This window comes from Gallus gallus, chromosome 3, assembly GCF_016699485.2.
Source record: "Gallus gallus isolate bGalGal1 chromosome 3, bGalGal1.mat.broiler.GRCg7b, whole genome shotgun sequence".
Lineage (NCBI taxonomy): Eukaryota > Metazoa > Chordata > Aves > Galliformes > Phasianidae > Gallus > Gallus gallus.
In genome coordinates this window covers 91,335,987-91,348,659 of record NC_052534.1, presented here as the reverse complement: position 1 = coordinate 91,348,659, position 12,673 = coordinate 91,335,987, and the positions used below count along the sequence as shown (strand labels likewise).

The following is a 12,673-nucleotide window of genomic DNA, read 5'->3' as shown; positions in this document are numbered from 1 at the left end:
GGGCAGCTATTTTCACAGCAATAGTTATCTTGAGTTGGCTTAAGCTAATTACATTGGCTTGGTAACTGAGATAACAAAAAATTGTGTTTGGTTTTGTTTTTCTAGTCATGGAAGACCATCACAATCCACGATTAATCAAAGATCTTCTACAAGATTTGAGTTCCACTCTCTGTATACTGATCAGGGGAGTAGGAAAATCTGTTCTGGTAGGGAACATTAATATTTGGATGTGCCGATTAGAAACTATCCGCCTGTGGCAACAGCAACTAAAAAACCTTCAGATGAACAAGGTATGTTGTTAAGTTATGCTTGTAGAGGAGAGGGGAGTCAAGGGGAGAGAGTACATTAAATGTGGGTTTATGAATTTAAGTGAACAAATCTTCAAATACATCATAAATAGATGAGCTTGGCAAAAAGTAGGAATTTCTCCAGCAAGTAGCCTAAAGTGATAAAGTGATGAGTCACTAACACCTCGAGAGACAGAAACCCACTTCAGATCACTGTTTTTTTCCTTGGTTTTGGAGAAGTAATGAGGTTACTGAAATGGGAAGAGTTCCTAGTATTTTAATAGATTTTCTCTGATGAGGGCTGGTATAGTGGCTATACTACTGTTTTCTGGCAGATGTATGGCTGTAATTCTTTTCCTCATCCAGAAGACTTTGAAGATGTTTCTCTAGATATTCAGGTAGAGCTGACAAAATGTAAGTTTCTGATTCCCAAGTAAATATTCTAGTACGAAAAATGCAAACCTGAAGTGAATTTTTGATGTGGACCAGGAAGAGAAAAAGCGTAACATAGAAGTAACAATTCAATGGTTTTATTTATTAGCACAGTTCCTTTTTGTGAAAAAGGATAATGATTTTAGCATCTGGACTGTGATCATGCAATTGGATTCAAAGTATGTGGCATAAACTCTTCCAAGATTTTGTTGTTTTATTTTAAGTGGAAACTTCTGATGATAAGCAGGAAACTTGTGCTTTCAGGCTTAACCTGTCTGGGGCACTTCCAAAAGAAATGCTCCAAGATGGTGCGTGTAACAGCTTTCATCTTTGAAACTGCTGCAAGTGCTGGGCATCTGAATAAGTCAGCAACTTTAGAGCATGAAAAAAAGAAATGGGGAGCCTGACTTCAGTAGTTCTCATATGCCAAGCAAGCAAAACAGAGTTTGAGGCACTACAGTTGTGGTACTTCTTTCCAGCTTGCCACTTTTATCTGAACTGTTCTACAGTGTTTGAAATAACTGATGAGAGATCTTGTATATGTAGTATTCCTATACTCCTGAGCACAACGGTAGTCCCGGGGATGTTTATAACAGATGACAGTGTGGAAAACTTCATCTGTAAGTAAGTGAGATGAATGGTGGTGAAGTAAACAGATGTAAACTAGAGGTTGCTGGAGTTCAGCTGCTGTGAGGCCAGCACTCCTTGGTAGGGCACCTCCACTAGGTGGGGCTGGCAGCCTCCATCCTTTGCCTGACAGCAGGGCCTCCAGTGCCCTCCAGTAGCGTAGGTTCCAGGGGAAAACTGTCTTCTGTCACTTTTGTCAACAAGTTTATCCCTTAGATTCAATCGTGTATGAGTTTTGCTTACCCCATAAAAGAAAACTTTTAGCAGAGGTGTAGACTCCTATGGAGAACTTTCTCAGTGCTCTGATCTCTCTTCCTACAGAACTGCTTGTTTGTGTTGTCAAGGGAGCTATCTCCAGACTTGAGAAATGAGCTTATGTTATGAAGATAGATGCAGAAGAAAGCTTTCTTCTGTTCTTCTGCTCTTCAGTCCTATATTTTGTACTGCATTCTGTACTCCTCTTAAGAGAACTTGACATGCTGCTTCCTAATAAAAATTGAGATACTATCCTATAATCACTTCAAACCTTTTTAATCTAGTAATCAAATTATCACATGACTAACCGTAGGTGATGCTCAATGGTTTTGTACAAATAAGAGCTGAGGTATCTCTAAGGATTTTATTTGTAGTCAAGTTTTTTTTTAACTGAGTTTTCAACTCTTAATTCCAGCAAGTCAACAATGGTCTTACGCTCAGTGATCTTCCTCTGCATATGCTGAGTAACATCTTGCACAGATTTTCTGATGGCTGGGACATTATTACATTGGGTCAAGTGACCCCAACTTTGTACATGCTCAGTGAAGACAGACAGCTGTGGAAAAAACTATGCCAGTACCATTTTGCAGAAAAGCAGGTAATAATCATTTGCATAAATGTGAGCCATCTTTGCTGTATGATATACAAACAAAGTGTGAATTTACAAGTGTGACAGCATACGAAAATAGTGCTTGTTTTCTGTTGTCCTTTTTTGTGATTCATCTGAAATTGTTTTTGACATGTCTGAATTTAGGGTAGCTATTCCCTCTATCCTAAGCCTTTTTTTTTTTTTGCTGTACAATCCCAACAAATGTAGTAGAGGTGTTGCTCTGTTTTTTTTTCAGTATCTGGAGTAGAATTTGTTTTACTTAATCAAGGTAGGCAGACAATTGATTGCTTGGACATGAAAATATTCTGTCTTATGTCTAACAGATTGAAGTGTTACCATGTGGTCAGTGACTGGCAAATTAATTACGAGTATAGTAGGAAAGGTGGTGATACAAACTCTTACAGTTGACCCTAGTAAGAATTTTAGTAAGAGAGGGTTTAGAGTGAGCATAATGGAAAATGTAGTCAAAGGCAAACTGAGGGGTTGGGGGGAAGTTCAAGCTGAATCTAACAGTTGAATGTATTTTGAGGTTAGATGAAGTAAGGTGGTTTGAACAGTGACAGTAATAGTTGGAAAGGAACCTATTACAGTAAGGTAACACTGGGGGGAAAAAAATCATTTCAGCATAATGAGCATAATGAACACTTCTGCACAGTGTTGTCAGTGCATTCCTAAATATTAACTTTTTAATTAGGTTACTAATAAAATGAAAAAAAAAAAACCTTTATCTCAAATGCTGCTTTGTCTGAAGAGTGTAGTACCTTAATAGCTACAGGGTAGTGTTAGATTGCATAGGAGAGGAGAAGTGGTATATATGTCGAACCACTGAAACAACTACAATAACTTGTTTGATATCTGAAGAGCACTTTTGGAAAAAAACAGGAATTCCACACTGGGAAACTATTAGGAAACAAAGTATAACTGAAATTACAAAAGCAGTGCTGTTGTCTTCCATATGGCACTGTTCTTGTGAATGAAGGAAGCCCATAATGCATTAGCAATCATGCAAACTGAGTGGAATGCAAAGTCTTTCACAAATGCTGTTATGCATTACCGACTTCTTGCAAACAGGCATGCCTTCAAGTAATTAATCAGTCACTTTGATTACTGCTGTGCTTCTAGAAACTTCATAAAATGTGAATATACTCATTTACGTCCTTTTAAAGATGAAGGAATTGTTGAAATTAATATTTACCATCTTAATAAAAATGAACTGCAATCCAGTCAGTGATAGGACAGGAGGGAATGGCCTCAGGCTGCGTCAGGGCAGATTGGATACTAGGCAGAATTTCTTCTCAGGGTGGTGGAGCATTGGAACAGGCTGCCCAGGGAGGTGGTATCGTTGCTGTCCCTGGAGGCATTTAAGTACTGCATCTACCCTTTCCATAAGGACATGGTTTGGTGGGCAGTATTGGTGGTAAGTGGGCAGTTGAACTAGATGATCTTAGAAGTCTTTTTTAACCGTAATGCTTCTTTGATTCTCGTTCCTGAAGTGTTTTATGAAATGAATATATGCCTCTGAATATTCTTTTTATTATGCAGTTATTGACAATTAGAATCATTACTGAGTTGGATCAGCTGTGTATGACCTACTTTTTCTTTGCAAATCTCTATTCCTATATTTAGATTCAACTTTTTTTTGGCTAGGTATCTTGGTACTTTTCAGAGACGTATGATGTCAGATTATTGACTTCAAAGAATTCCAATTATAACACTTCAGTTTTGCTTCTTTTCTTAGTCCTTTACCTGATGTGACTGTTCTTTAACTATTTTAAAGGAATGTATTAATTTCATGTTCAGTTTTGTAGGCATTTGATTCTGTCAGAGAAGGGTCACATTGACTGGAAGCTGATGTACTTTGCACTTCAGAAATACTACCCAAAAAAGGAGCAGTATGGAGACACCTTGCATTTCTGTCGACACTGTAGTATTCTGTTTTGGAAGGTAAGACTTTTGAAATACATAAGCAGAAATTGGCTCAAACAGTTATTGATGATTACCTGAAAAGGAAAATAAGATCACCTTATCTTCCTCATGTGAAATACAATTAGGTAATTCATATATAACTTCAAATAACATATCAAGCTTTCATATGAAATTAGTATTGAATTCCAGACTTGTTCTTTATTTAGCATTTTTCTCCTGATATCTGATAACCTTAATGCTCAAAAATTACAAGGAAAACTGTCACATGGAAAGAGCTGCAGTCTGTGTTGCCCTCTATTTCTTAATATTATGCAAAGCTGCTGAAAACTTGTATGGTGTGATGTTCTGTTTATGGCATCTCTTTCCTAATGATGGCATGGCAGACAATGGAAATGTTTAATAACTTACTCCTGTAGCATTCCTACCACATTAGTATAAAACTGAGTATCTTTGTAGTCTTGCTTCTGTCCCATATGTAACCCTGAAGGATGCTTGAAACTTGATTCAAAGTACATTTATCATCTTGATGATGACTGTGAAGCATATTCTGTCTTGCAGGATGGTTTTTGTTTTGTAGGGCATTTTCCTATTTTGCTCCTGTGTGAACTAATAGTTCTGCTTTTACTTTCTGTATATGTACCATTATTTAGCCTCTTGATGAGTAAGGTGTCTTTAATTTTGCAGCTCAAAGACCACATACAGGTAGTGTAAGTGGGTAAAAAAAAAAAGAGTAAGAAACAGTTTAGGAATCTTTTATCTTGCAATATTCATCTTCTGATTCACAGAAATTAGTTACTCTTGTCCTCTTTCTGTAATTTTGTTGCATATCAGTGTTAGGCTTTATTTTCTGTATAAATAATGAACAGGATAAGCTACAAAGTAATAGCATGATACTGAGTATGTTACTTTAAATTTGAGTGTTCTTGATATCACAGGAGCCCTCACAATAAGTTTTAATGATGCTCTATATGTAGGATGTGGGTGTCCAGTCTTCTGGCTTGCCTAGGCTGCCGTGATTGAAGAGGAATTGTCTTAGGCTGTGTATATGTGGGAAACTCAAAGTTAGGTTTGATGGCATTGCTTTCAATTCTTCATGAGTTCTCAAGGTCCTCATCAGATTTTCGATGAAATTCTTCCTATGCTTCATCCTTAAAAACAATTGTTTACAAATGTATGTACTACCACAAAGCAGTGACATGAATGACTTTGAAGAATATTTTTTTTCCTCTCAGAGATGGAGCTTAGAGAAGCACATATTGACCAGAAAGACACAGTCAGATTTGTTTGGGTCATCTTTGCTGTGTCATGCTTTCTGCAGTACATCTGTCTCATTCTGATCATGATACAGTTGGACATACAGGACTTCTAGGGATGACTAAATACTTGAAATCATTTAACATCAGAGACCACGTGATAGTAAGAAGCAGTGAATCTCTACAGACTGATCTGTTTACCTTGACTGTTTCAGTTCATTGCTGGCATAGTAGCATTTTCTCTGTGGGTTTGTATTTTTAATGAAACAAGGGAGTGAGCTGTTAAAGGTACTTTGGTTTGAGGAGTACCTAATTATTGATTGTCCTTGAAATACTGACTGCCTCATCCTGGAGATCTGGATAAGTCTTAGGTACCATGTGGCTATAGATTAATTTTTGGATGATTCTGGAGCAGGTGGTTTGGAACTGAATTATTACCCCGAGCATGGAAAGCAAATAGCTTTCTTTGTGGGATTCATTGGTCTGATTTATCAGTGTCTTAGAGGAGGCATTAAAGATGAGAAGGACAAATAGTTTGGGTGACTTAAGGATGTGTCATGTGAGGAGAGGGTGGAGAACACCACTTCAGAAGAATGTGAGAGCCTGCCACGAGGACAGCCAAGCAAGGGAATAATTCATCCAAAGAAGCTGTGCAGTTTCCATCCTGGAATGTTCTGAAGACTTGACTGAATAAAAGCTCTGAACAAGCTGGTCTGATTGCAGAGCTGACCCTACTTTGAGAAGACTGGACTGGAGACCTTCAGGCCCAATTAATCTTTAAGCCTGCGTTTGGTTTTTGCTTCCCTAGGTCTGAGATTCTAAGCCTTGTCTCTGCCTTGAAAGAAATACTTGATCAAGCTGAAAGATGGTTAAAAGAACTGACTTCTGCATGGTTGGCACATTTACTGGCAGAGATGAGAAAAGGTTAAATCACTGGCCTGAAAAAAAATATCCTCTGTTTACACTGGCGAGGCAACATGAAAAAAGCAGCACTGGTGTTGCACTGAATTGTATGGAGGGGAAAATTAGTTCTGCTTTTTCAGGCATTATCTGTCTCTTTTTCCTATGCTCTTTGAACAAGGATGAGAAGCAAAGTGCAGGGGCATGATGAGGACATGCATGGACTGACTTCTGTCAGTTCTAGCAAGATTCTGTGCTAGGTGACAATATTTCTTAATCATTCCTGGCTTTACCAATTCATTCAAGCTTCAGTATCATGCTTTATTATGCAGATTATAAAATGAACTATGTCAGCTGCTCGTATGCACAGCTGTAATGTACACACTTATTTTCAGCTGAAGCTTTTATTCTTAAATACTACTGGATGTATAGCGAAAGGAAAAAATTCTTAAAAGAATAAGCCCTTTTGAAAGAGGGAAAAGTAGCAAGCTTCTGAGTCTTGAAACAAATGAAAACACTACATTATTCAGATAGCTTATAATGTAAAAACTTAGTTTCTTTTTTTTGTTTCACTTGAAAAACCAGGCAGCTTTTGGTTTCAAGGACATTCAGAAGAACGTCAGGCAATGAACTGAGCACTCTGCAGGATTGCAGCTGCTTCCCCCCAGTCAAGAACAAAGCAAAACATTGGAATAGTTGCAGAGGAAAATTCTGCAGGGTGAAGATTATTAGAACTTCTTTTCACTTGGATGTATTAAAGCTAAGAATATAACTGCTCTCCATGAAGTCCTAGGGACAGAAGGGGTAAATGAATCTCACTACGTAGGGAGATTATTTAAGCTAAGGGACTGCACTGACATAAATTGAAGAAACTAGCCATGGGTGAGCTTATTCTTGAGAGCTAAGTTTCTAAGAACCAAAGCAGCAAGGGTTGTAAGATATAGCTATAGGTAGGTTTGTGCTTTGTTGCTGAGAAGAATTTTAATCAGTTTGAGATTGATAATATAATACAGATTCTGGCAACAGGAGAAGGCTAAGTTTGACACAGGATTTTCTGTCCTTCCTTTTGTGTCCTTTGAAAGAAAGCCTTGTGGAAAAAGGGACCGAAGACTAGTGAACTGAATTGGCAAGCAGTTGGAGTAGGGATGTGATCTTTTTCTTCATGTTTCAGTATGTTACAGTCATTTTCAAGAGTGTTCAAGAAGCAGGATTTGAGGCATTCGAATTGCTGTATTTGTTTAAAACTTTTGACCACGGTAATGCTTAAGACTGTAAGGAGGCTCCTAAATTATCATACAAAATGTTCTCACAGTCATTCCCTCCATTACAACAGAAGCTTTGAGAAGTGTCATGTTAGCTTTGGGAAGTGAGGATTTGTCCACACTAAGTGAACAAAATATGTAGTTTCAGTACTGTAGAACTATGAACAAACTAATTATGACTGATAATGCCTCTGTGAGTGCTTTTTATGTATAGTATTTATATAGATGCTATTATATATACTACTTCATACTGTGCTAAATCTTCGGTTTCACCAGGTAACATTGTCATTGTGAGTAATTTATCTTCTTAGCCAACTCAGTTTATTATAGCCATCTCTGGGGTAGCTGTAGAAGTTGAAATACTTTTTGCTTTTAAAATACTTCCAGCTTTATGTAACACTGTAGTTTTCTGTAAGGGATGTTTCATGCTTGGTTTTAGACTTCCTTAGGGTTTGTGCTGATTTTTTTTGGTTCCTTAACTGCTTGTGATTTGCCACAAGACAAGTTTTAAGTGGTACATAAACCTTAGCTTCAGTAAACCTTAACTCTGCTTCTTTTACTTTATGGCTCTCCTTCCTGCTTCCTTGTTCACGATCTCAAAGGACTACCATCTTGCTTTGTTACTCAAGGTATTTCTTTCATGTCTCATCTGTTTTCAGTGCTCACTAGTCTGTAATGTGAATACCATGTTCATTTCTATTTGTTCGATATTTACTTTTGTTTAGCAGGAATTCTTTTTTTTTACATCCCTATTAGATAAGGCAGTGGTGACTCTCACTCTGTTTTTTCATAATCTTTATTTTTTATTACTGCTGTATTTGCTGTTATTGCCATTAAAACCGGGGACTGTTATTCAACATCTAATGAAAGTGCAATGTGTTACTGAAATTCACTGAGAAATAGTTCCTCATTGCTGATTTTTTTTGTGTTCCCTTATGTATTGAATTCAGTATTGAAATCTGAAAACAGTAACACAAAGCTCAGAACATTCTTTTAAACAAAGCTTAACATAGAATAAAATCCACGTGGAATGCTGTAGTTGCACATACTCTTATGAAAGAGTCTCTCTGAAAAGAAATTCCCAAGACAGGATACACAGGACTGAGGAAGGTGAGGGAAGCAATTGATAATGTTGTTTTCTCAATGAAAAGATGGTGGAAATAATTACTCAGAAAAGGACTAGCTCTCAAGTTGTCATGGGAGCTTCATAATTTGGAGTTCTGATTAAAATCAGAGGAAGAAAACAATTACACTTGTCAGTAAACATTCTGCCTGGTGAATTCGTCTGTTAAAGCTAAAACAGAATTCTGAATTAAGCAGATATATGGAAAATCAATCTGACTTTAACACTAATGAACAGTAATTAGTAAACATAATTTCAAGGGAATGAGTTTTTTGGAAAGAGAAAAGCACGTGAAGACAAGGTGCTTGTGATTCTCCTTTTCCATGCGCATCACTTTGCTACTGTAGAATTGCTGTTCCATTTGTAATAACTTAGATCAGTTCCTTGCATTTTTTTTATGAAGATTGTTATTGGATCTAAAAAAAAACTTAAGTAAAATAAGCTCTAAAGAAGGATAAATCCTTAACATCTTTCCTGGAGACCTAATTCTTATGATGATGTTCTCCTGGAAACCAGGAGATTCCAGTCATAACCATGACAAGATACTAGATATCATTATTAGAGGAGACATTAGCAACTACCTTTGAGAATGTTTTTCTGCCGTAGCATTTCCCTTCCATGCAGATGTTGTGTCAAGATGAGCAAAATCAGTACTACCTTTCTCATCAGTATCTTCCCTACATAGATTAGATTCCAGGTAGGACTGCCTGTTTCTGTCCTTTCTTTTTTTCCCCATTAATTGAGCGAGCAGCTGGCTCCTAAAGGATACTGAAGCAAGTATTAAAAGAAGTGGAAGGATGAGGAGATATCACATGATATTTTCATGTAGTCAGCTATATTTTTAATGAAAAAGCACAGATAATAAATGCATGTATGGAGTAATCATTTCCATTGGAGAAGCAGAGTGCTTTTTCGAACATATACTTGGCCTACTGCACTTCAGTGTTGCCATACTCCCTTCCACAGACTTTGCATCTTTAACAGAAACTTACGTGAGCAAAATTCTCAACAAGAAATGTTCAATTTCCAGGTTCTTTCCTTCTATTAGCTAAATTGTATGTAATTTCATTTCCCATGGAAATAGAAGAAATGAAGACTTCAGTGGTCTTTGATCTCCTTACTCTAGCTTTCTTGCCCTACATGGTAAATTTGTCAATGCTGGAAAAGGGGGAGAAGCCTCTTAAAACCTGGAATGACAATTTCTGAGCCCTACAATGTCAATTAATCTAGATATTTGTTTAATCTCCATTTAACTTTGAACTGTGTGAGACCATCTCATTACAACTCAATTTCATTCCTGTTGAGGGGTCCATCTAAGGTGCAAAACTGAATGTTCCATAATGAATTATGATGAATTTGAATTTTAAATAATCAGACTGTTGTGTTGGGTTCAAGTTTCCAAAGTATTAATGGAAACACAAGGTTTGGTGAACTTGTAATGAGAAAGCCTTCTCATTTGACACCTCAAGTTCAAAAACTAGGAGAGTAAAGAGGAAAATTGACCATTCAATGTGCTACAGAATGCAATCTCTAGCCTTAAACTGATGGCTGTACCTTTCCCAGGCTGTTTTAGAAAGCTGTAGTTTAAATTGTCGTACCATGGGTTGAAGCTCACCCAACTGCTTGTGAACTCTGCTTTCCGTAGGGCAGCTCCCTTCTTTTTTTTATTGTATGAGATTCCACATCTTTACTCATTTTAAGGGGTTTGATTTCTATGCTATCACAAAATTACACCAATAGGTAACGATACGAGACAGTTCCTGACTTTGCACTAATTTGTATGTCCTGTCCATCTTATAGCTGCCTAGGTACAGTGATTACAGCTGGGGGAAAGATAGGAATGAAAGAGGAGAAAAATGTTGGGAAGAAAACAACAGAACTGTTGGCTGGACCATCAGATATACTGCTCACTGGGGGGGAAGTGTCTGCCCTTCACTTAGAAATCAAGGAGCTCATATTTCCCTTGAAGTAGTGGTTGATTTCAGTTTTTCATTAGAGTCAAGTTAGGTTCATAGCTCTTTAAATTGCATTTAATAGTGTATTTTTTTTAATCCAAGAGCTCTGAATCAGGCTCTGTTTTTGAAGGGAGGAGAGTGGGTTTTCCTGAAATCTGAAGCTGTCTCACAATACCACAAATGGGAAAGGCCTGTTTTCATAAGAGTTGAGTGTAAAAAGGTGTGTGTATATATTTTAAAGGACTGAGTTACTGAAAAAGCAAGCCCCTATCACTTTGTGTACAGTGTAAACAGTTGCATGTTGCTGTATGTGAATTTTTGCTTTCCTTTTTTTAATTTGAAAGAATAGAGGGATCGTGGATATGAAGACAGCTTACGTATTCTCCTTCATTTTGCAGGATTCGGGACACCCTTGCACAGCCAGTGACCCAAACACCTGCCTCATGCCAGTATCTCCTCAGCATTTCATTGATCTCTTCAAATTCTGAGATGCTCAGTAGCTGTTCTCCTGTGTTGTGGTCATTTTTTGTGAGGAGTTGGGCAGGGTGTGTTATGCTCTTTATGCCATGTATGTGTGGTGTTGTGGTTAAAAAAAAGATGGGGAGCTTATCAGGCAGGTGTACCTGGAGTGTTGTTTTTCAGCAGAAAAGAGCTGAGGAGAGGACATTAAAAACTCTGTGAGAAATCTATTGATCGTTTTAATCTCAATTTTAAATCCATTTTGATGCCTTAATAATTGGTTAAAATTACGTGAGGGGATTTTGAAGATTTCATGGAGTCAAACTATACTTAAGCTATACTTACAGGACCAAATGACTTCTGTTGTTGTTGCTAATTCTTCCTTTAAGGCACTGTTTTCAAAATGCTTCCATATAATTTGCACCATTATAAAAAGTAGGCTAATAATTCCCTTGGACTCAAACCAGTTACCAGCAAGGCATTAATCATTGTGAGCTAGTGAATAAGATGTAGCTGTTGTTGGACATATAAATAGAGGAAATTGACCAATTTTTATATGTACCTTATGCAAAAATATTTATTTTTCTGAAGAGGACTTTATTAAACATGTAACCTATCTCAGCATACTCCATAACTGAAAACAGAGATGGGGCTACTGGAAAAAGTGACCTCTGTGCTTGTTGCTACAGCTTTCCTTCATACTGCTCAGTATGTCTACAAATGCAACTGCATTAATTCATCTTCTAAGAAGAAGATGATGGCATTACTGGAATTTGATAAGAATGGAGTTGCCTGTTTCTAGACTGCGGCAGGACACGATGTGACAAACTGAGGCTCTAAGCTGACTTTGCAAGCTGTGGGAGATCCTGAAAGCTAGGCTGAGCAGGAGCACCTTCTGCTAGGTTAATCAGGAAGTGAATTCCCCAGGAAGCATCTTATTCTAGTCTGTAGTGCAAAAGGAATTGCCAAGCTTAGAGAGGTACAGGGAAAAAAAACTGCAGGAATTTTGGTTTTCTTGATGAAATTTAACCAATAAAAGGTAATGTACAGAAAAATAAAACTTATTCTATTCTGCAGTTGCTTGTTCTGTTCTGAATCTAGTTCTGCACAGTGTAATAAATCATGTTTTTTTTATTACTCCTTCAATCTGTCTTGCATAGAGATGAGCCCATTTGAATTTTATAGCAGGACTTTTCTATAACCTGCTCTTGGTAGTAATTGGTAATGGAATGAGAAAAATGCAAGTAGTTCAAGTACCGTTGCTTTCCAGTAAAGATTGTATCAGCATTTGTTTGTCTAATGGGACAGATAGATTGTTATTAGGCTGTGCAAGAAGAGGAGAATATTTACTTCCTTAGAAGATAGTTTTATTCGCTAAAATTTCAGTCATATACCACTCTTATCTACTGAGTTTGCAGATATGTGAGATTTTCAATACAGGTATTTGTAATTTATTTTCTTCCCATTAAGCTGTTTGCTGTGGTTATTGTAACTTTAAATTGTGGAGCTGTGCCATCCATTCATAAGAGTGCTGCAAGCCTCGGAGCTGTTCAACCTGCTAAGGAAGCTGCAGCTCCTCTTTGC

The 12,673-nt window shown here is 37.3% G+C and overlaps 1 protein-coding gene across 9 annotated transcripts in view; it reads left to right on the top strand.

Moving 5' to 3' along the window:
• The window catches only part of FBXO25 (F-box protein 25), a 28,585-nt gene extending 16,420 nt beyond the window's left edge, over positions 1–12,165 (top strand). For 3 of the 9 annotated variants that reach the window (XM_025148886.3, XM_003641046.6, XM_046939164.1), the window contains 4 exons: positions 106–290; positions 2,017–2,199; positions 4,012–4,155; positions 11,029–12,165. In XM_025148886.3, coding sequence (XP_025004654.1) covers positions 106–290; positions 2,017–2,199; positions 4,012–4,155; positions 11,029–11,118 — 602 coding nt within the window. In that variant the 3' untranslated portion in view covers positions 11,119–12,165. The other 6 variants (XM_004940488.5, XM_004940489.5, XM_046939167.1 and 3 more) reach the window with 4 other exon arrangements.
• Positions 12,166–12,673: the final 508 nt, after the last annotated feature.